The sequence below is a fragment of the Lacerta agilis genome, chromosome 10 (genome assembly GCF_009819535.1).
Source record: "Lacerta agilis isolate rLacAgi1 chromosome 10, rLacAgi1.pri, whole genome shotgun sequence".
NCBI lineage: Eukaryota > Metazoa > Chordata > Lepidosauria > Squamata > Lacertidae > Lacerta > Lacerta agilis.
This window is the reverse complement of record NC_046321.1, coordinates 43,884,252-43,908,475: the sequence shown is the minus strand read 5'-3', so window position 1 is coordinate 43,908,475 and position 24,224 is coordinate 43,884,252. Positions and strand designations below refer to the sequence as shown.

General features: G+C 43.0%; 1 protein-coding gene across 1 annotated transcript; it reads left to right on the top strand.

Annotated features, from left to right (window-relative positions):
• Window positions 1–764: 764 nt before the first annotated feature.
• HELB (DNA helicase B) lies at window positions 765–21,512 on the top strand. Its single transcript, XM_033162590.1, has 14 exons — window positions 765–1,069; window positions 3,953–4,339; window positions 6,352–6,542; window positions 9,099–9,983; window positions 10,652–10,820; window positions 12,338–12,479; window positions 13,592–13,722; window positions 15,157–15,241; window positions 16,918–16,977; window positions 17,744–17,918; window positions 19,215–19,349; window positions 20,021–20,452; window positions 21,283–21,303; window positions 21,334–21,512. The coding sequence occupies exons 1-14, from the start codon at window positions 859–861 to the stop codon at window positions 21,400–21,402; spliced, it is 3,093 nt and encodes a 1,030-aa protein (XP_033018481.1). The 5' UTR covers window positions 765–858; the 3' UTR covers window positions 21,403–21,512.
• Window positions 21,513–24,224: the final 2,712 nt, after the last annotated feature.

Below are 24,224 nucleotides of genomic sequence, written 5' to 3'. Positions count from 1 at the left end.
TAATGTGGGTGTTATATTTGTATGTTGTTTGTTGTAAAACCAATAAATTCTTATAAAAAAAAAAATGAAATAAGTATATTGGTGCCCAATGATGACTAGTATAGTCCTGTCCTTAGTAAACACACGTAGGACTGCAGCTTTATTTAATAGATGAAGTGTGATGTTGTGCATATTTACTCAGAGGTAAGCTCCCTAAATTCAGTATTAAAAGTTAAAAGTAACGCTGCTGCTTTATTTTTATTTTTTTTGCAAGCATGCTTAAGGGAATTTGTAGCAATGCAAGAGCAATGCGTAAGTCAACCCAGCATTCATGTCAGGTTGTTTATGGCCAACTCAAGCCACTTCTGAGTACTGTATCTTATTTTACAGACTAGCAGTGCAACCCTTCTCATGCCTGCTCCTAAGTCCTATCGAGTTCAACGAGGCTTAACGAACGCAGCATTTATTCGTCTTGAAGGTACCACAGGCTGGATACCCAACATACACCTGTAGTTTAAGCGGGCTAGGCATTGCGGCTCTGCGCTTCGAACCTAATGGGGCGAGTTGCTTTTGTTGCAAAAGATTGCTAAGCACAGCCACCGCTCCCAAAACTGAGGCAACTTCCGCTTTTCTCACACCAACTGCACTGTTGCTTTGCTAATCCTGATTGCGCAGGCACATCATGGGCAAGCAGAGGAGGCTAGCAGCAATTTCTTGCGCAAGCTGTGAAATCCCACACCCGGAAACAGGGCGCTTCTTGCTGCTGTTGTTTTTGCCCGCTGTTTCTGGCCCCGCAGGCCGGAAGAGGCCGCGCATCCTTACAGGCGAAGCAGCGGCTGCGCGCGGAGGAAAGAGCTGCACGGGCGGGAACTCCGAAAAATGGCGCAGAGCCGCAGGTCGGACCAGAGTCGCTCTTTCGAGGTCTGGGGGCTCTTGCGGCCGCTGAAACCGGAGGAAGAAAAGGCGGCTCCCGAGGACGGAGATGCAGAGAGCAACGACGACGAGGACGACGACCCTGACCCGGAGGATTTCGAAGATGTTTTCGGTGGCGCGAACCAGGAGCTGCTTCACAGACCGTCGCGCAAGACCCGTAAGGAGCAGGAGGAGGCGCGCGCTGGCCTGGGCGCTGGGGAGGCTCCTTCGCTTCCTTGAGCACCTGCCTGCTTGCCTGCTTGGCGCAAGTCCCCGCGGACCCGCTGGGCAGCATTTCCGGGTGGACGTGGGCAGGCCTCGCCCTCCTCTTTGCATTTGAAGCGGCGCTTGACCAGTCTGGGACTAGCAGTCCGAGGGGCAAGGCTGTGTGGGACCCGAAATTTGTTTTCAACTAGTGTAGGTGGAAGAAACAGGGAAGCGCCTCTGCATTAACAGGAAACAAACCCCACGCCTTTTAGGAATATAAATGCTTGGCGTATGTGTGTCTTTCACTTTTTAAACCACTTTAGGTGCTAACACAAGCAGCAGCGGCACCTCGGACTTGCATGGGCGTCCGAGGAAACTTTTCCTGGTGGTGGGGAGACAAGTAAAACGCTGAAAGGGAGTAGCCTAGTTGGAACAGTGCCTGTACATTTGCCTCACATTTCAGGTTCTACAAATGGAACAAACTTTTGGGTTTTTTTAATGAAAGCTGTGAATCGAGGGGTTAGGGTGGAATTGGAGGAGGGCAATTGTCCACCCATGCTGCAGTGTGAATGAATCGTCGTAGTTATTTTCACACTTAAAGTCATTACGAAAGTGTGGAATTTCCTGCATTTCATTTGCCTCAGACCTTTCTTCACACCCATTCTTGCCAACTCATTGTTGCATCCAGTGCTATTTTTCTAGAGAAAGAGGTGCCGGAACTTCGTTCTCTTAGAATGGCAACGGTGCCCACTTGAGAGGTGCTGCTGGAAGGGGGAAAAAGCCCTGGGTCCACCCGCTGAAGTGAATCCTAGCCCACAAAAGCTGCTGCTGTAATAAAACTGGTAGCCTTTCAGGTGCCACCATGGGACTACCGTATTTGTTTACGTTGCAAAAGACTTAATTGTTGATTTGTTATGTTTTTTTCTGCAGTTCAAGACTGTAAAACTATGCACACTTAAAAGAAAGCAAGTCCTATTCAACTGCATGGGACTCCCTTTTGCATAGTCATGTATAGCAGTTGCTCTGTAACCTTGCCTTCTTCCTGTCTTTGCAAAGTGTTTGCCAACAAATGCAGAACTTCATTTCATAATCCCATTGTTTCTAGTGGGCACTTTGCTTTTGAAAGTGTTTATTGCAGTTATCTCCCACTATTTTCTCAAAGGAGCTCAAAGTGGCATACTTTGTTCTCCCCATGTGAAGCACATTAGGCCAAGAGTTATCAGTTGGCCCAGGGCACTCAGTGAGTTAGATGTCTTACGTTCAGCTTGCACTTCTGCTGCCTTGGAAGGAGCAGTTGGGGACTATGTAAGAGCTGGGTTCAAATTTCTTGCTGTTAAAGCTCTACATAAGTAGTGGGAGTATTGTTTAATGGTTCTCTCTGTACTCATTTCATCCCCGCAACAACCCTGTGAGGTAAATAAGTCTGAGGAGAGGTAGTGAGTAGCCCAAGGTCATGTGAGCTTCATGACTGAGTGTGGATTTAAACCCTGGTTCCCCGAGGTGCTAGTCCAGGCATGTCCAAAGTCTGTTTCAGGGGACTAATCTGGCCTACTGTTCGGTTTAATCCAGCTCCTGTGGCAGTTTATTTCCTGGGGTAAAATCTTAAAAAAACCTGAACAACCTAAATCTTAAAAGAAGCCCAACAACTCCAACCCTAAGCAAAGCTAAACAACTTGAATCCTAAAAGAAGCTCAACAACTTTGGGGTAAAATAATTAAAAAATCATTTAAAAAGGTCAACAACTTTGGTTGGCCCCCACAGCCCTTCACTTCATCAAATCTGGCCCTCTTTGAAAAAAAAGTTTGGACACGACTGTAATAAGTCCAACACTAACCACTACACCATACTGTAGTTCAAGTGTACCTTTCACTCAAGTGTGGTACGTACATAACTTACATTCCCTTTCATGAAGAAAGCACAATCCATACAACATTAAATAATTGTTTGGGATGTGCGTGGAAGTAGGCTTGAACTTTCCTATGTTTCTAGTTACTCAGGGCTCTACACAGCTGGCCTTTGCAGTAAACACATACTGTAGAACTTTTTTTGGTGAGCACAATCTAGGGGGAGATGGTTTGTGAAAACAGACTATTGTACATCTTTTAAAAACAAGCCAAGATCTGAATCTGGCTTCTTCTAACAAGCCTCAGTTCCTAGAGTTCTGATGTAACCGGGAACATGGTTTGCTTAAAGATGAATGCTTTGCATTTCCATGTGAGAAGAGGAGAGGAAGAGCATATGAGCATGAGACCCATCTAGGCTTGTTCCTATATAGTCGTACCTTTGTTTTCAAACAGCTTAGTTCTTGAACGTTTTGGCTCCCGAATTCCACAAACCCAGAAGTGAGTGTTCCAGTTTGTGAACTATTTTTGGAAGCCGAATGTCTGATAGGGCTTCCGCGGCTTCCGATTGGCTGCAGGACCTTCCTGCAGCCAATCAGAAGCTGCTCTTTGGTTTTCAAACGTTTTGGAAGTCAAACGGATTTCCGGAACGGATTCCATTCGACTTCCAAGGTATGACTGTAATGGGAAACCATGATTTCAGGTCCTGTATGTGAGAAAAGTGGAAGAATTAAGAGAAGAATTGTGTTTACTCTGTAATTTTGCCTCATGTATTTGATAGGCTACTTCTTGCAAAACTGATTGCCCATTTATGCACAAATCTTTTCTGCATTCCAACAATTATTGGTGGAACCTGTGTACTGTATTCTAGGAAAGCCTATATCTGAGCAGACCACCCCCTTGCCATATCATTGACTGTTTGTTTTTTATATATATAAAAAACCCCACTAGAGATAATATTGTACCAGCACATTTGACTATTGTACTGACAATCATTTTCTAAACCATTTCAGTTAAAATTCAGGATAAAGCATCCCAAGAGACATACCAAGTGATTGGACGGTTTCCATTGGTTGATCCCTGGTGGAAAGTGAATGCCAAACTTACACGGTCTCAATCAAAGTACTATATGAAGAGCTACCCATCTTATTTTCTGCAGCCTGATGCAGGGAAAGATATTATTTCACTGTTCTTTGAAGAATGTAATGTCCCACCGTTATTTCGGGATGCATTCTTTGAATGGTTTCCTAAAGAGTCTTTAAACTTTGCACATCTTGAAAAAACACTGAAGCAGTTTCAGGAGTCAAAACTTCAGGAAGGAGCGATATCTGCAAATACCCAAAGTCAAACGTGTACGGATACCAAAAACTTTGACATTTTTCATTACGTTAAGGAGTCATGTAAGTATAACTATGTAATACTCAATTGTTTCTTATTATAGTGGCTACTTCACTGGTCTTAGCTTTATATGGAAATCAGATAGGAATTCAGGTTTTTTTTTTAAATATATGTTTATAAAGTGATAGTGATAGACTTCAGTATCGTTCTTCAAACTTTTTTTTTTTTCAAAAGAAGTATTTTTATGTTAAGATCTAAGTGTAGACCTAAGAAGCAATAGCTACAAACTGGCCATTACCACATTTAGGTTAGCTTTAAGGAAAACAATGTTTTGTAACAATTTCAAACATTATATCAAAGGCTAAGGAAGCTGTGCTTGTTGATAAGGAAAAACAATCCAATATCTATTGGGGGGCAATACTTTTTAAGGGTTAATCATTTGCTCAGAGGCAGTGTTAGAAACTCAGATATATAAGCTAGGTGCCAAATGGCCCCCTTAAAACAAGGTTACGGTCACCAAAACAGAATGTCTGGTTGCCATTTTGAGGGCAAGACAGCTCTAAAGTCTTTATTTTCCAAATGATGGACTGACTGTGATTGATTGTCAGTTAAACACCTGGCTAGTTTAGATGGCAACCTTGAGCCTAGCCATTTAGGGCTTTAAAAGGTCAGCACCAACACTGTGCTGTGCTCTGAAACATACTGGGCTGCCGATGTAGATCTTTTAGGACAGGTATTATATGGTCCCAGTGGCTGCTCCCAGTCACCAGTCTGGCAGGTGCGTTCTGGATTAGTTGTAGTTTTATTATTTTAAAGGAATTTTAAAATAATATTATTTTAGGAAATTATTATTATTATTTTAAAGGAAGTGTAAATACATGCCTTTGGATACACTTCAGTAGCAGGGTCACACTATGCTGGCTGTTCCTATATTTACACTCAGAACATACTTAGGCACACACAAAGAATGAGTGAAACTCTGCTTGTAGCTACTCTTGAGTTTCCAGGAGCCACAGCTCTGTTATACTGGCTTGTTGAGTGACTGTATTCAGATTCCCTGTGCTAAAATTGGCCCGGTTCAGACATAAACTGCCTTGGCTTATTAAATTGAGAAATACATGCACCTGTGCCTTCTGTCATTTTGTTGGTCTTCCCTTCTCGGCACACAGCAGTTGAGGACTCCCTGGATTAATTAAACAAAAGTTTCCCGTTGCGCCTTGAACCAAGAAACGGTAGTTCCCAGGTTTAGAACAAACTTGGATCTGAAACAATATCAAAGTGCTGTTTCGGATCCTGGGTTGTTCCAAGCCTAATAACTACAGTTTCACAATTTCGGCTATTTTTAGTTACCCCTGGAGGTTTTGAATTGCATCATGCTAATGTGGAAGGAGGCAATGCAAGAACTCAGTGTGAGGGTGCACAGGACTTAAGCATAATTTAACTTAACAAGCCAAGATACTTTATATTTGAACCAAGGAGTTCGTTAATATTTTCAAACAGTGTCCTAACTCGTTCATAAATAGCAGCAGTTTGTTCTCTCTCTCTCTCTCTCTCTCTCTCTCTCTTTCAAAGCAGATACTGCTTTCACAGCCTCATAAATCTATGTAAGCTACTACAAAGTAAGAAATGGATGACAAATGTCCACAGGATGGATTCAAAGGTGCCTCCAATTGAGGAAAGGCACCCAACGTATATGAGATTGCAATGTTTGGAACTAAGTGTGCTGCTCTGGTTCGCCAGAAGCGGCTTAGTCATGCTGGCCACATGACCTGGAAGCTATACACTGGCTCCCTCGGCCTGTAGAGCGAGATGAGCTCCGCAACCCCAGAGTTGTCCGCGACTGGACCTAACAGTCAGGGGTCCCTTTACCTTTACCTTTGATTCCAACCCCAGGGGTCCCTTTACCTTTACCTTTGATTACAACCCAACGTATATGAGATTGCGATGTTTGGAACTACTTTCAGTAACTACACAAGGAATCTTTATCCATGCTAAATTAAACTTGCAATAAAACATATTGACTTCAATTTTTATGAGTAGCATTTATTTATTTTTTTGTATCTTGTTTCCACAGTTGCAGGTAAAGCTGTACTAGTAGCCTTGGCCTTTCCGATTATATTGGAATTAATGCCGCTGCTTCTGCCACGAGCTGTTTCTTGTTGCATTGAAAAGTTGGACTGGAGCAAAATACATGCTGAAGATTATACATTGACAAAATTGGATAAAATCTTGAAGGAAGAGCCATGGAAACTTGGATTCGGAGAAGTAAGAAACTAATATTGTTGCCTGGGCAGCCCATGACCTCCAAACACACGGCTCACCTCAGTGCTGCTAACACAGACGTTTGACTTGGGCTCCGTTGTCTCTCGAGACAGATGGATGCCAACAAACGAACATAATATGATGGCGGTTCATTTGATAATGGGACTCAGTTTTCCCCTGTAACAACTTATAACTCAAGTCAGCTGAACCGTAGTCATACTGTACTACAATAGATTTTAAAATGGCTTCAACAGGATTAGATGTAATGGTTTCATAAGCGTTATAGAAGAATGCCATGTACAAAAGCTAGCTTTGGGATTTTTCCATGCTTTTGCTGGAATTTTGGGGCAAGGATGCACAACTGGTTCTCTCACCAGATGTTCTCATGGGACTGCAGATCTGTGCATGAACAAAACCAGGGTAAGGCAGCTCTGCCTTGTCTCCCTTAGCGGCTGACTTTCCTCCATTGAAGCAAACAGCTACAAAGGGAGAGACGGGGTGTTTTCTTCTTTCTGTTACATGAGCCAAATACCGAAGCTGTTGGAAGAGCAAAGTTGCCTTCTTCCCTGAATACAACTTGGCCTCTCTGAGCAAAGACCTAGCTAACAGGAAAGAGGAAACGGGGTCCTCACATCATCTCCCCATTATGGCAGATACCTCAGTTTCTTGTAGTACAGCTGGGTTGCATTCTAATCCAAAGAGAGACAAGAGGCCTGATTTGCACCGACTGTAAAGTTAATTTTATTTATTTATTTAAAACTTTTATTAACTGCTTAATATTTTCAAAATCCCTAATCAGTCTACAATACACACACTCAGACACCAATATCACTAAAACCCAAACAGCAGCCTAGAACCAATAAAACAGCAATAATACAAGGCTATAGAAGCCAATAAAACAGGAATTGGGGGGTTCAGACACATAAAACAGGGCCCAACCTTATGAGTCAGGGAAGGGCCTAGAAAAACGATGCGTTTACAAGGTATATGAAGCAACTGACGGTTGCTGCTTCGCTTATGGCAGAGGGGAGGGCATTCCATAATATAGGGGCAATAGCAGAAAATGCCCATTTTGCGGTGGCCAGCCTATGATAATCTGTAGGATGCAGGGCTATGAGTAGCATTTCCCCAGGTGATCTAATGGATCTTACAGGTCTATACACGGACATACAGTCTTTCAGGCAACCTTGAAGGTGGCCCAGTAGCTGATCGGCAGCCAGTGCAGTTCCCTCAGCGCAGGTGCAGTATGTGCACATCAGAGTGCTTCCCTCAGCAACTTGGCTGCAGCATTCTGCTCTAGCTGCAGCTTCCAGGGAAGCCCCACACATAGCATAGCACATTACGGTAGTCCAACCCTGAGGTTAGTGGTGCATCTATCCCAATGGCCAAGGAAAAGTCAAGTTTGGCATGCCAGCATAAGGTGATAACAGGCACTATTTGTCACAGAGGTCACCTGAGCCTCCCGAGACAAAGTTGGATCTTGGAGCACCCCCAAAACTATGACCTGTTCCTTCAGAGGGAGTGCAACCCTGTCTAGGACAGGGGAACTCCTAGACCTGGGTACTGCTCATCCGCAGAGTCTCTATCTCAGGCATAGGCAAACACGGCCCTCCTGATGTTTTGGGACTACAACTCCCATCATCCCTAGCTAACAGGACCAGTGGTCAGGGATGATGGGAATCATCGTCCCCAAACATCTGGAGGGCCGAGTTTGCCTATGCCTGCTTTATCTTAACAGGATTCATTCTTGCTTTGTAGGCCTTTCAGCTCACTACTATACCCAGGCACTAGTTTAGAACAGTCACACCCTCTCCTGATCCAGGTTTAGCAGCAAAGTACAGATGAGTATCATCATACCGTATACTTGCTGTTGGTAGAATTGATGTGGCAAGTCCTGCAGCCTACTTTGGGCTTCCCTGACCATCTGTGCACGCAGCTTGTCCTTGGTATCTGCCACCCTAATCCCAGCATCCTTAGTGCGCTTAACAAAGTCCTTGGAGCTGTTCCCAATCAGCCTTCCTCTTGTTCCTAAGCCTAGCAGCCCTCTGCCCATTAGGTTTTTTTATTTAATTTCGGTGAATACTAGTTTTTAGCTGTTGCAGTTCTGTCCCCAGTTGGAAACGATAGGACTTGAGTAGCAGGGTATAGAATTGTAGTCTTAGGGCAGGATCCATTACAGTAGTTCTGTTTGTGCAAAGACTTCTGGCTGTGCAACAGAACTTCCCCCTCCCTCCTCTTTCTGTGCCTCCCCTAAATCTGTTCTGGGTTTACCCCCCCCCCCTCCTGCCAACCCTCGTTAGCATGTGGGTTGGAGTTGGGGAGGAGAGCGAGGGGAAGTCTCTGTACTAACGGACTACTTAGTTACATACCGCTCTTAATGTTTTGGCCAACATTGGAATTGGCTTTTGGGATTTCTGTTGAACTTGCTTGCTTTGGTTGAAAATAGTGCACCAATGCTCATGGAAGGTTGCATGCCTTCTAACTTTATAGAGTACTGTTAAAAATGCCATGTGTCAAAATAACAGGTTTTTTTCTTTTTTCTTTTGCTTTCTCTGAAAGATAATGAAAAGAGAGCTGCATACTTACTTTGGTGAGGCATCTTGGAAGGCCATACGAGAGTGCAGACATATTCTTGAGAAGATTCCCGATTTGCAGAAGAATGCACTAATGGTATATGAAAAGCTCAAACACAGCTGTGCAGAATTGGGACATACGTATGAAGAACAGCGTGAACTGACACGTATGGTATCAAAGAATATGCCCGTGGAACATGCCTGGGAATCGATTAAATTTATGAAAGATGAAAACATTGTGGTTACCGAGAGAGAGCTTGTGTTCCTTCCCCATTTGTTCAATTCTGAAAAGCAAATTGCAACTTCTGTATGTGAGCTCAGCAATAAAACCCCATGGCGGCTGCGTGCCGATCCGAAAAAGGTACTTAATGGAAGTGCACATGCTACTAACTCGAGAGACGTTAAAAGTGAAATAAACGATGAGGAACCTTGCGCAGTGGACCAAAAGGAGCCTGGCAATTCCTCAGATGTGCAAGAAAACTCCAACCCCGATTCCGACTTTGAAGAACCCGAGAAGGAATTGAAACGCAATGTAGAAGTAGATCCAGATCAGGAGAGTGCTATAGAACTGATCTGTTCCAATCCAGTGACGATCATAAGTGGGAAAGGTGGTTGCGGGAAAACAACAATAGTTACCCGCCTTTTCTGCTATCTAAGCAAGGCAGAAAATAAAGAAGCTATAAATGCCTGTAAAGATTTTGAAGCTGACCTCGATGCACCTGAAGAATGGAATACTGGTTCTTCCGGCCTTTCTTCCAACATGATTCAATGCAGAAACGAATCTTTAAATGTTTTATATACAGCACCTACAGGGAGGGCAGCTTCTCTCTTGTCTGATAAAACAGGGCGACCTGCTTATACTCTGCATCAGGTAGGAATTATTTTTAAAACCGTTCCAATAACATGGTAGAATAATCATATGCACCTCAGTTTAATGATCTGAATATTATATTTGGCATTATTTGAGAGAACTGAAACTGTTTGATTCTCTAAAACAGGGGTCCCCAAACTAAGGCCCGGGGGCCAGATGCAGCCCAATCGCCTTCTAAATCTGGCCCGTGGACAGTCCGAGAATCAGCGTGTTTTTACATGAGTAGGATGTGTCCTTTTATTTAAAATGCATCTCTGGGTTATTTGTGGGGCCTGCCTGGTGTTTTTACATGAGTAGAATGTGTCCTTTTATTTAAAATGCATCTCTGGGTTATTTGTGGGGCATAGGAATTCGTTCATTTTTTTTTTTCAAAATATAGTCCGGCCTCCACAAGGTCTGAGGAGGGACAGTGGACCGGCCCCCTGCTGAAAAAAGTTTGCTGACCCCTGTTCTGAAAGCTGCTATTCTTCATGTCATTTCCCCAAAAGGCCTTCCAACTTCAATCCATGGTTTCCGATTCTACTTTGAAGGGCCAAGTGCAAACCATACTTTGCTGCTTTAAACCTCATAGCAAACTATAGTCTGAGCAAACCCACGACTCTGATGCTCCAAATCATTCTTTGAAGGAATTCTAATTTCAAATTACTGGGTTGTGTTTTTTTTTTAAGGTTACCTACAGTTTCTCTAAATGGAGTGAAAGTAAATGCAATCAATGGACATTTTCTTCAGTAAATGTCTTGGTTGTAGACGAAGGAAGTATGGTGCCTGTGAGAATGCTTAGCAGGGTTTTACAACTCTTGTTGCACCATGCCCGGCTTGCGAAGATTATTATTCTTGGTAAGTGTAAAGCTTTGTTGAACAATTAAGACAAATCGAAACGAGCTATATCCATGCAAAATAATGATAATGATAATAATGATGATGATGATGATGATAATAATAACAATAATAATAATTTATTTATACATACATACATACATACCCCGCCCATCTGGCTGGGTTTCCCCAGCCACTCTGGGCAGCTCCCAACAGATTGAAAACAGAATAAAACATTAAATATTAAAAACTTCCCTAAACAGGGCTGCCTTCAGATGTTTTCTAAAAGTCAGATAGTTGTTTATTTCCTTGACATCTGATGGGAGGGCGTTCCACAGGGCGGGCATCACTGCCAAGGAGGCCCTCTGTCTGGTTCCCTGTAACCTCACTTCTCGCAGTGAGGGAACCGCCAGAAAGCCCTTGGCTCTGGACCAATACAAGAGATCCCACTGTGTTTCATGCTTCTTTCATTAGGGCTGACGGAAAGTGATGTATGAATAAATATTTATAATGGGAAGTACTAGGGAACTCTCTAGACCATGGGTAGGCAAACTAAGGCCCGGGGGCCGGATGCAGCCCAATCACCTTCTAAATCCGGCCTGCGGATGGTCCAGGAATCAGCGTGTTTTTACATGAGTAGAATGTGCCCTTTTATTTAAAATGCATCTCTGGGTTATTTGTGGGGCATAGGAATTTGTTCATTATTATTTTTTTCCAAAATATAGACCGCCCCGCCCCCCCAGGGTCTGAGGGACAGTGGACCGGCCCCCCTGCTGAAAAAGTTTGCTGACCCCTACTCTAGATGTTTATATGGTATCCCCAGTTTGAGCAGATGCTACAAGGTTCTTAATAAGGATATGCAACAAAAGTGGATAGGGAGTTGCTTTTCTCCTTCTCATAGTATTAGAACTGTGTGCCGTCTAGCGAAGCTGAATGTTGGAAGGTTAGGGCAGACAAAAGATTCACAAAGTGCATAGTTAAACACCGTGCTCTCACAAGCTTTGGTGATGGCCAGCAACTTGGATGGTTCTGAAAGAGGATTAAACATATGCATGGAGGGATAAAAACTATGTTCTGCATCCACTGTCAGAAACAGCATGCCTCCCAGTTGCTGGGAATCTGGTTGTGATAACAGGATGCCGGACTAGAAGGGGTCTTGGGCTTGATCCAGCAGAGCTCTTCTTGTGTCCTTACGGACTGCTCAGGATGAGCTATTGTGCCAACACACACAGAGAGACACAGAATGTTCTTTCCATATTAATTTGGACTCCCAACTTGGGGAGAACTATAAGAGACGGGAAATATTTATTTATTTATTTTAAAATCCTTACTAAGAAAATCACACAATATCATTTCGGAGCTGGTGCTGTCTTTGCTGTTACTTTAGACTGAAGCAGTTGGGTTGATGTGTTATTCTATATCACGGTAAACAGCTTTGGATACTGGAGAGACCCGAGCGTGCGATAGAGATGCAGTAAATAAAATAATGACGACAATGCAGCTAATTTCGTTAAATATAAACTTTGTACTTTGTTTAGGTGATGTTAGGCAGTTACCCAGTATTGAGCCTGGTAATATGCTGGCCGATATTTTTGAGAGTCTTCAGTCAAGGGGCTGGTCTATAGAACTGAAAACTAACCACAGGGCTGAGTCACAGTTAATTGTGGATAACGCAACAAGGTAGGGATTTGTTTTTTTGGGTTGTTCTTGGAAAAAAATGTGGGGCTGCTGCCCTTGCGCTTGCCAAGCCCCCACCTCGCTGCCAACCCCCCCACATTTCACCCAGACCTCCCAATCTCCTCACAACCTGCCCCAATCCTAAAATCCCTGCTGCCTCTACCAATCACAGAATAGAGGTGAACGAGCCTCTCTCCTCTTTCTGCCACGATGCTGCCCGCTTCTTCCTGTTGGTGGCTGTGTAAAGGGGAGAAGGACCGCCGCCTCTTTGTCCCCCCCCTTCTTTGTGAGCAGCAGTGGCAGCGGTATGGGGGCCATTGTGACGGGAGAGGGAAGTGCTTGAAGGCCTGCAGACCTGTCTGGGCTGCCTGCCTGCTTGCTCCTTGCACCCGCTGGCTCACCGCAGGCGTCCCTCTCTGTCTTATGTGCACGTGCAAGTGGGCTGGCAGGTGGTTGTGACTCAAGGGACACAGGAAGGCTTGCTTGTGCCACTCGCTTGCTGTGCCACCCTGCTCATTTGCGCAGCTTCACTTGCCCTCTGTGCTGCTGTCGTGTTGTGCCCAAGCGGACTGTGTCATGAGAACTTTCCCCTCTTATACAGGAAGATATCTGATTGCCACAACCTGCTCTATTCTTCACAGTGATATTGAGTTGTGTGTTGCACTGGAATTTTTGCTGAACTTCTACCTGGAGATGTGTAACATGCTTAGAAAGCTTAGCCTATCACTGTCACATTTCTGTCTCGGAACAATGGGGGGAAAGACCCCAAACCTTTTGAATAATGTTGGTGTGTGTGTGTGTGTGTGTTTGTGCATGTGTTGACACTTGTATTTAAAAACAGCCTCTTACTTGAAACAGATTGTATCCTCCCATTAATGTTTGTTTGAAATTTAGTTCAGCATTTGGGACAAACCAAACCTATTTCTTTTGGGAATGCGTGGTGTGATAACTATACATAAACATATTGTGTAATGGGAGGATACAATCTGTATAAGTTATTGTGTATGAAACGAAGCTATGGTTCTTTGCTTAAAAATTAAATGATGTTGCCCATAAAGAAAACAATTCTGTCGAGGGCAGCAAGAGACGCTTTCGTTACTTTGTTTTGGATGCAGAATCTCTAAGCAGAAATACCCAGAGTTTGATGAAGTGCTAAGGATGTCGGAAGAGAACAAAACGTGGGCCGTGCCAAGTGCTGAAAAGAAATTTATTTTTGTTGCTTTACCTCCTGGAGATGGCAGTCACTGTGAGTTTCAAACTTTTGTAATAAAATTTATTAAATGCTGCACAATATCCAATGCATGCTTTATTGCTGCAGATTTAGATTTAGCTACTGGGTAGCATAGGTATAGGGTGCCTTCAGCCTTGCATGGTCTACTTAAAAAAAGAAATTTGTCATGGTTTACTGACACACATTAAATTCCCAAGGCAAGGCAGCATGCTCTAAAACAGCTGAGGCACATCAAATCTACCTTCTTGCATAAGAAATGCCACCTACTCCAGCAGTTTTGAATGCTATCAGCCACCAGGTGCTATGTAGACCTCACTTTAGTACCCACCCACCTCGGGCACAATATCCATGATGTACTTAACTGGGATGGCTTATCTCCCTTCCTTGAAAAAGCACAGAGCAACTTCAACATTGCACCGAATGCAATTAGATTTGTTGCATAGCTCTAAGGCAGGGGTTGGGAAAGCTTTTGGCCCAGCAGGCCAAATCATTAGCTGGCCTCACCCTCATGGACCAGCTTGGGCAGCTGGGTCTGACAATCTACCTCTCGGTCACCTGACATCATTATGACATCAGACAATTGGCAGATGGGTTGTTCCGCCCACCGATATGTATCCTCTTGCATAAGAGCTTTTCCATGCACCACACAGCCAGCTGGCAATTGCAGCAAAAAGGACTTCGCCAGCCTGGTGCTTCTCAAAGCACTGAGAATAGGGCTGCATACTGCAGGAATTGGCTGAGTGATTGACATCCTCACAGGGACTGGTACTGCCAGTCCTGCTGCATCTCTTACCTGTCTTGCACCTGGCATTAGATGTGGGGCAGGTGGTCATGGTTTTGTGAAAACAGCCTCCTGGGCCAAATTGGGACTTGTTCTGGGCCACCCCTGCCCTAGAGCTTTGTGAAACTTGTCTAGTCTATCCTAAGTTGTTGATAGGCCAGGGGTGGGCCAGGGCTGCACATGCACTGGAATGCCCCACCACCACTCTCGCTTACACACACAAAGTGGGCACGATGGGATATAAATGATCTTCATTGTGTTCCTTCCCTGTTGTTTGGTGCTAGCAATCACACTTTCCCCAGACAGCCAAAGCCTTGTAAGTGGAGATTTTTATCTGCATTGGATTAGAAATTGTGTGTGCGCTGTTTAAATTGCTTTGGGATGTTTCCTGGGAAATGATTCATAACTGAAATAATAAATAGCTGTGTGGGCTGAGAATAGCAGGACTGTGATGGGGAGAGCCACTGTTGTGTACCTACCTCCCTGACAGCTTTGCAAACACACTTGCCAGTTTGATGGGGGGTGAGTGCTGAGCAATCTTCAGTGGGCCACAGGGAAGGCATTATGGCTCCTAGCAGTCAGTAACCAGCCATTTCACAGTGGACTGTAGTGGTTTCGGTTTCAGTTGCTTGTTCTGTAACCAGTTTCCTGTCTTGCGTTGTCATCAGATTTGCAATATGCCATTGAAGCTTTGCTTAAAAACGGGCCGGGACTCCAAGATCCTAAGCAGTCACAGTTCATTGCTTTCAGAAGGTAATAGCCATGTCAAAATTGTATTGGGAAGTTTTTAAACGTTTGACACTTTATTATGTTTTTTATACGTGTTGGAAGCTGCTCAGAATGGCTGGGGCAATCCAGCCAGATGGGCAAGGTATAAATAATAAAAATATTGTTACTGTTGTGTGTGCAGATGTGGGCTAACTTTGGCTGACCGTTGTAGAAAGGACACTGCCCGTCTGTCAATCATGGAGAAGCAATTGGGATTTGATTGCAGAATCACAGGCTTGCTTCCCCAGTTCTTTCGCATGTGGAGTTCCCTGGGCTGACTGTTTTAAAAACCCCATTAGGAGTTAGCTCTGATTAGTGCTGAACAGACATAATCACTAACAGCAACTGATGGCGGAGGCTGGAGCGGGTATTATTCTCACGAGAGGAGAAAATGTGCGGCCCTTGCACCAAGTTTTCAGACGGGGCATTCCCCTACTTTGAGATGCTGGGCATTGAACTTGGGACCTTTTGGATGCAACGCAGATATTTACCACTGAGTTACAGCCCTTCCACGTTGCTATCTTAACAATGGTTAAGGAAATAACAGCTTTAAATCTGTACCTTACCGTAGTGCCTTCAGCAAAACTAGAAGAGGGTAAATCAAATGCTTGTTTTCTCTTTATCTTCCAATACTCTCTTGATTGGCACTGTATATCATACTATCAAGATACGCCATCACATCCCTCTTTCCATTATGGTATATTGCAAGGATTGGTTTTGTGTGTGTGTGTGTGTGTGTGTGTGTGTGTGTATAAAGCCAGTTCTTAAGAATATTTCTGTCGCGTTCTAGAGTAACACACACACACAAAAAGGACCTAGGGTTAATTTCTGTGAAAGGACAGTTGAGTCTGTAGAGCTAGCAATTGGCTCAGTTCTCCCACAGAGCATATGAAGTAAATTCTCTTGAGATGAGGCAAAACAGGAGTAGCGTTTACTTAAGAGATGCCCGAGTACATCCAATTATTCTTCCTAGGTCAATGAATGGATGCAATGAATGGTGGAGGAAAAACCCAAGGTGCTTGCAGTTGAGGACAACGTTGCATAAATGGGGCAAAAGTTGTGCATCACCTGATATCAGCAGTATGTGCGCAGAGGAGGGAGAGATATAGTGTATTGTATACAATTCCTGCAGATAATGGATCTTCATGTGTGCATTGTAAACCTATCGTTAACATAGGTGTAAGGTGTGGATCACTGGTATTTTCCGTTGGGCAGTGGTCTATTCTTAGACCATAATAGCTTAAGTCATAAACCCTTCTCGCTCCTAGAGCATATATGTATTTCTGTCATTTATTGTGAACAGAGATAGCTACCCCTTTCCTGTGACCAATCTGCAGTTCTTCTGCTTCACTTACTGCCCTCTGAGCTTTTGAGACCCCTAAGAGTGACAGTGGCAGCTCTTGTTATCTTCTCTTATTCTCACAGGACTCAAAAGTACTCAAAGTAAGGATAAAAACCCTTACTTCAGCTGTTCCACCTTTTTCTTTGTGCCGGTGTTAATTGTTTAAGTTCTTTTCTGTCTGAGCAGATAACTATGGAAGCGATTTACTGGCAGGGAGCAAACGTTTGCTATTTCACTGAAGATACCTAGCTTCTATTATTCTAAGTCTATTGTATATAATTCATAATTAAACTAATAAAGTTTTTTCTTCTTATCTTAGGAAGGACTGTGACATCATAAATGAAATCTGCTGTAAGCACTACTCGGGGCACCCAACGCGGTATGACATTTTTGAAGAGCTTTCACTCTTTCAAGGTTATCCCTAACCAGTGTTTGTGCTGTAAGGTGAGGTAAGGTAATGTAAAGGACCCCTGGACAGTTAAGTCCAGTCAAAGGCGACTATGGGGTTGCGGCGCTCATCTTGCTTTCAGGCTGAGGGAGCCGGCATTTGTCCACAGACAGTTTTCCGGCTCATGACTAAACCGCCTCTGGCGCAACGGGACACCATGGCAAGTGCTGGAGCACTTACAATATGGCTGTGTTCACCCCTTGCATGGACTTAGGACATCACTCCAATGCTGTACTGAACATATCATGGGAGTCCCACTCACAACTGCAGTGTTTCTCGCTGTGTGAAAAGGTCCTTATTTCTAGTTCTTGGTGTACTAGCAGACATTTGTAAAGTCCAGAATCCATGAGTTTGCCAGCTTATTGACATGAGAACATTGTTTTTAAAATTGGGGTGTGCTTGGTGTTTTTATTGTTTTTAACTGCGTTCATAATAAACTGGAAGGAAAAGCTAAGAAATATGCTATTTTATTGTTTTCCCAGGAGGTATATATTTTTTTTAAAAAGCTTAGCTTTAATTGATGCAGCAAAGCTGGCGAATCTATTAGCAAACCTCCCAACATCCTTTCTTGCATGTTCTTTATCAAAGCCAGGAAAATTACTTTGGGGAGCTGTTGGGCAGTCATTAATGCCATAACCAAAAGAGCAACTTGTTGAAACTTTAATTTAATTTAGACCTGTGCTTCAATTTGATTCAGAAACCATAAAAATCGGCTGCAATTTTTGTGTGGTGACAAAATCTGTTCCACAAAGAATGCGTATATGAAAGATCTTCTCGCAAAAGACTCCGTTACTTGTGATGCTGATGATGACCGTAATAACAATTATGATGATAAGCGGTTGTGCAATGGAGAAATATTCTTCATTAAAGAGGCAAGTACTCTGTAGAATGATCAATGGATTTCGGAACTCTTCCTGGAAAGGAGAGACATTTCCCCCCGCCTTTCAGGTCACACATGAAAAGGCAGCTGCCTCCTTTCTTAGTCTGCGTTCATATTTGGCCGTTCAAAATCTTGGAGTCACAATAGCAGAAATTGTGGCATTACAGTGGCCTGGTTTGGACATTGTGGGACTATGCAAATATGTAGGTTCCCAGGAAGGAGTTTGCAACCTTTCAGCTCCTGTGTTCTCTTTTATTCCCATCCCGTGCTGAATTCTTGTGTCATCCAAACCAGGACTTGTGGTTAAGCTACAGTACCTCTTCGCTAGCCACAAGCTGTAGCCAAGGTTTGTTGTCCAGTAACATGCCTATGTAATTCTTGTCCAGAGAAGTTACAGTGGTGCCCCGCTAGACGAAAAAAATTCGTTCTACGAGTGTCTTCGTAGAGCGAATTTTCCGTCTAGCGAAGCGGCAATGCAGCGTGGAGGTTTTCGCGCCGAATTTTTTTTTCCGTCTTGCGAGGCAGCCCCATTGACTTTTTCGTCTTGCGGGGCAGCCTTCCGCTAGCGAATGCCGTTCGTCTAGCGCGTTTTTCGTCTAGCGGGGCACCACTGTATTTGTTATGGTTATTATTTTTGCTTTAAAGAAACCTAGCAGTAAAATCAAGCTTAATCAAGACTAATTGCAGCCAACCTCTAGACCATGACAGAGACACAATGTACTGTACCTCATTATGATAGAAAGATGTAAAAAGGGGCAATTGCTGATATTAAGTCGTGGGGCTTTCTTTATTGAAGATCCGCTGCTTCTGTGATAGTGGATCTGGTGGGCCGTTATAAGTGGTAATCATTTCAAAAAGCCTTAATTATTACAAGCCTTGCTATCAAAATCTAATTGGCGCTATGATGCTATGTGAGTATCCACTGGCTCAAATCTTCAGCTGATCCAATAGTTGTTTAGTGGCAGGGGGAAAAACTTGTCATCGTCCTGCTTTTAGAAGCTTAAAAATAAATAAATCTCTGTGTCTGATTCTCAGGTAAGGAGGCAGCACTAATTGGAAGGAGGCAGGTGGACTGGAAAACTTAACACATCTAAGTAAAATGAGGTGTGTGGCTTCAAAGTACAGGAGATCAGGGAATTCTCAGATGGGGCTTAATCTATGCACCTGTGTTGTAATCAGGAGAATGTCACGGCTGGGTTCCTAGTGGAAGGACTGCTTGAAGTTAAGGACCCAGCTGGCAAATTGATGCTGTACTGAAAAGCAGTGAATTTGCATATTCTGTTTATAGGATAAGGAAGTCGATCGTCGCCGTTTCCTGACTATTGGCATAACTGATGGACCTGAGTATGTCATGCATTATAGAGCCCTTCAGAAACACTCTAAGATAAAGCATGCCTGGGCCAGAACTATTCACACATTTCAGGTAAGCTGTGGGGTCATTGCTCAAATACCCTAATTCAAAACAGCAGCATTTATTTGTCAAAACTATCACATCTGTGAGGTGGAGTTAGTTTTAACTCTTCAACTTAGAGGATTGTGGTAGAAGGAAGCTTCGATGAGAGCCATCAAGTTGTTCCTGGCCCTGCTGCAACATAAACTTGAGAAGTCAGCATCCATAGTAGAAAGTAACTTTTGAAATCTAGAAAGGGCACATGGCAAGTCTCTGAGAGGTGTGTCTGCCAGTGTGGAAAAGTAAGAAGCCAAGGAAGAGGCAGGGCCTGGCCACATGACTCAGAAACTTAACTTGTGCCTATATAGGAATTAGGCAGAAATACTTTTACTTTAGTCCTGTCTATTTTTGTTTGTTGCTCCTGAGGTAGAAATTACAGGCGATGCAAATGGCTTTATTTAATTTTGTAAAGGAAAAAAAATAAAAACTTGAAGCATTTAGACTCCTTAATTTATTGTAAAACTTTGAGAGCTGGATTTTGACTTAGCCATGTCAAGTAAGTAAACAAATTGGGTTTAAATTAGTCATTGTTAACTAAGACCCTATTTCAGTGAACCTTCTCTATACATGGCTAAATCTGGGCCCAACCATAAGCATTTTTTAAACAGTTTAATTCAAGAGCTCTTTCTCAATATAATTTTCAGGGTTCTGAGGAAAATACTATTGTATATGTTGTTGGCGATACACCTCACCAGAACTGGCAGCATGTATACACAGCTATCACTAGAGGACGTTGCCGAGTCTATATTATTGCTGAAGAAGCCAAACTCCAAGCAGTCATTGCTAAAAAGAGTTTCCGCAGGAAAACACGTTTAAAAGCGTTCATGAAAGATGCACTTGCAGAAGAAACTGATGTTTCCGAGCAAACATCACCTCAAAAGAGCTGGCAGAGTCAGCAAGAGAATGACACGTGTGACGTTGCTTCTCGTTCTGGAAATAGTCGAGGGGAACCTGCTGTTTCTCATAAAATGGAAGTTGACGATGCAGTTGTTGAACCGGCTGGTACCGCAGAGGAAACTTCGGGTGAACTCAGAAGGCAATGTACACTTCCAGATGATTGCTCAAGTCCTTTGAAAATACGTTTGGTAAGAAGCATTTTAAAAGGGGGTTAGGGGAACTGATAAGGCTAGCAGTCGCTACTAGATGGCTGTGTACTGCTATCGGAGGCAGTATGCCTCTGAATAAGCATTTGCTGTGGAACTTTGAGAACTGGATGTTGGACATGGTAGGCCTTTGTTCTGCTACAGTAGAGCTTTTAAATTCAATTTCTCTGGCCTCCTGTCCAAGCACTGACTAAGATTATATTGGTGGGTGGGGGATACGATAAAGCCCAGCGAGAAAATTGCACTTTTAAGGGACCATGTCTTTTTGTAAATGCCATGTGGAGTAGTGGGTATGGCTCTGGTCATGTGAGAAATAGAATTGAATACTTACCAGCTTTGAGCAGCTCCCTGGTCCTTAGCAAGCAGTAGATGCTGTAAGGTTGACACCCACAGTTCTGCGTGGGTGGCAATATGGGAGAGTGTGATAAAGCACATTCTCCCTCATCCCTAAGGCATCCACTTAAGACCCATATGCAGGAACCTGCATAGACTTTACATAGCCCACCTTGGAATACCTTCCACACCAAACAGAGGCTGGGACATGGTTACCGCCCATGAAGGTTCCTTCTCATTTGGTGGCAGTGTGTAGCTAGAAAACACACCTTTGACAGATAGTGCCTGCCATAGATTTTCACAGTCTACAAAGTGCGAAGTGTAAATGCTCCTGTTATATAGTGTTCCAGGCTACTGCTCACATTACTGTATTCTTTCTGTCCTTATTTAAAGCGATACTCTCTCTCTCTGCTATAAGCTTGGCCAACAACCAATGTTGTCCCCCTCCCCCCATTTTTGCTGTTTTGCAGGTAACAGAAAATAACTCCCCGGTTGGAACTACCGGACTTAAAAGCTCCCCACTTGGAACTACCAAACTTCAAAGCTTGACACTGAAAAGTCCACATGCCAAGCAGCTTTTCCCGCCCTAGCAAGTATATTCTATACCTAGATGCTTCATGCTCTGCTATGTCTTTTATTTTTTTAGAATATATTTAGATAGAATATATTTAGTGTTCGTGGACTTTTGAAAACATTTTGCAGCTTCAAAGGGTATGACTTTTTACTCTGTTTTAACAAAATTAATACAGTTATATTCTAGCTTTTTAAAATTAGAGGACCTAATTATATATATATATATATATATATATATAAATAAATTCTGGTTTGTACTTCTGTGTTTTAAGTGGCATTCGTTTCTAGTTAGTGCTGTTTGGCTTTTGTTTTCCTTAGCCAGTTAGAGCAGAGGTCGGCCATCTAAGGCCCATGGGCCAGAAGCGGCCCATGGAGGCCGTTTAACTGGCCCACGAGCCACCCCTGAACTGAGCCACCCCCGAACTGAGCCACCTGCTCAGCGAGTCCCAGCACGTTGCGCTAAACTGGAGCGGCATGGGGGCTCTCTTCTGTGGTGCCAGAAATTGCTTCTGTTCATGCCCAGACGCCGGAAATGGCTTATGCGCAGGTGCGATTTTCGGCACCTGGGCATGCGCAGAAGCCATTTTCAGCGTTGCACTGCACCGGTCTGGCCCACAGAGGTAAGCCTTGCCAACTCCTGAGTTAAGAGAATGAATGCCTGTAATCTTAACCCTGTTTGCTGTTCTTAATCCATTTTGGAACCCAGTACTGTACTAATGCACACCCAACAGGCACTGTTTGTAACATGTTCTGCTCCACAGTGCATTTCTGCATCTCATAGCAGTGTTTTGAAGGTGTCTCCAGAGCAATTTCCTTCTGGTGAGGGTTGCTAACAGAATGCTCTGGCAGTGCTCTAATAACAGCAAAGCTAAATTCTTCCTGTTCACATAAGTTAAAATGATAGCTAGCTGCTATTAACTTCAGGGTTGGCAAGAAAGGAGGAGCAGAGGGATCTGAATTCCTTTCCCATCCCAAATAATTGCTTGACCAGAACCTTTAGCTGTTTGAAAGGGTTCCACAGGAGTGCGGCGCTTGTTTTACGTGGTGCTTCTCCATTCAGTTGCTGTTGTGCCTACGAGCTTCGCTTCTAGATGTTTGGTTAGGCTCACCAATTTCACAAATCACTTCTCGCAATAGAAGAGTCTCCGAGCAATTTACAATAATAAAACATGGTATTAAAAGCAAACATATGCATGTGTGACCTAAGCTGGGTCATGGTGTAAACATTTTTACTCGGTTCTATAGTGTGTGTTGTATTTCTTATCAAAGGTAAAACTGGTGTACTTCAAAAGTTGAATCATGTACAGTAGTTAAGGAGTATGGTGCACTGTATTTTTTTTTCTTTGAACATCTTCTAATTCTTCTTTAGAAGCTGTTGAGTCAAAGTGTTTGCATTTTCCGCACTTCTAAAAAAGTATTTTCCGGTGTATAAGACGACCCCAACTTTTCCAGTTAAAATATAGAGTTTGAGATATACTTGATCGCAGATTCTCCACCCGGCGTATAAGACGACCCCCAACTTTTGAGAAGATTTCCCTGGATTAAGAAGTAGTTTTATACGCCAGAATATACAGTAAAATGGTAATGCATTCATGCTCACTATTGCAAGTGCCTTGGGCCTAGGTTTTGCCGGCGTCTCCTGTTTCCCAGCAACTCTGTGGATTCCTCCCCCATTGTTTAGGAGGAAGGAAATGACAGGAAAGTCCCCCCCTTCCACAAGCTTCCTCATTCTTGCAATTCCCAGGATCGAATCCATTGTCTTTAAATAATTTTTATTTGAATTTTTTTTACAGTTTCCATACAAATTTGAAACAGGTTGAGTTCCCAGAAACCATACATAGACGATAAATACCATGCTATTAAAGTATTAAATTTTGTACAAAAATACTTTAGTTTAATACTCCTTTGTTAACAAATAAAAATACATATTAAGTGTGGTTCATGATCTGGGGGTTTCAATTTCGTTTTAAATGAATTTTTCTCTGGCAGTGCTGAAATATGAACAAAAACATTTCACTTTCATGTTCAAACAGGTTTAAGGAAAACAGCACCAGGGATAGCCTAACAATTCAGATAGATGGAAAAACTGGTCGTTAAAGTAAGAGATGGGGACTCTACAGTTATAACAGACAGATCCAGTGTCTTTCCAGTCACCAAGTAACATTAATTACCATTGACAATACAATAAACAAATCAAAGCAGCTGCTGGTGAACCTAAAAAAGCAACTGGCAGCATTTTATTGCTCTGAGCAGGAAAGAGGGAAGAATCAGAGTGTGTGTGTGTGCAAGATGTATTTACAGTTTTTAAATGAATTGACATTAATAAGAGTTAATGAGAGAGATCCAACAAAATGCATTTAAATAGCTATTTGAAACCAATGCACATACCATTCATTTTAATTTTTAAAAAAGAATTGTGTGTGTTGCTATACAAGTTATCTTGTGTATATGCCTAAACTGGGGCAGTTCATACAGTTTTGCACTGGTATTTCTTTGTTTAAATTTTGAACTGCAGTAGCAAAGAAAAAAATCTACTTGAATACATGTTATAAAAGTCTTTTTTTAAAATTTCACTAAAACTTGTTTTACTTTAAAAAACAAAACAAACCCCCCCTCCCCAGTAATTTATCAGAAGTTCCAAATACCTAAAAGTTAGAAGTCCATACAGGGTGCAAGACATACCCTGTTCAGTACATCATTGCATAGGGTATAATATAACTCTTAATAAAATCATACTACAGCTGGGCCAGTAAAAGTTTCACCCCTTTGCACTTCAGATTCCTGTGTGCACTTTTTGCTAAAATAGTTGTAAAACCACATAGTAGTTTTTAACAACCCC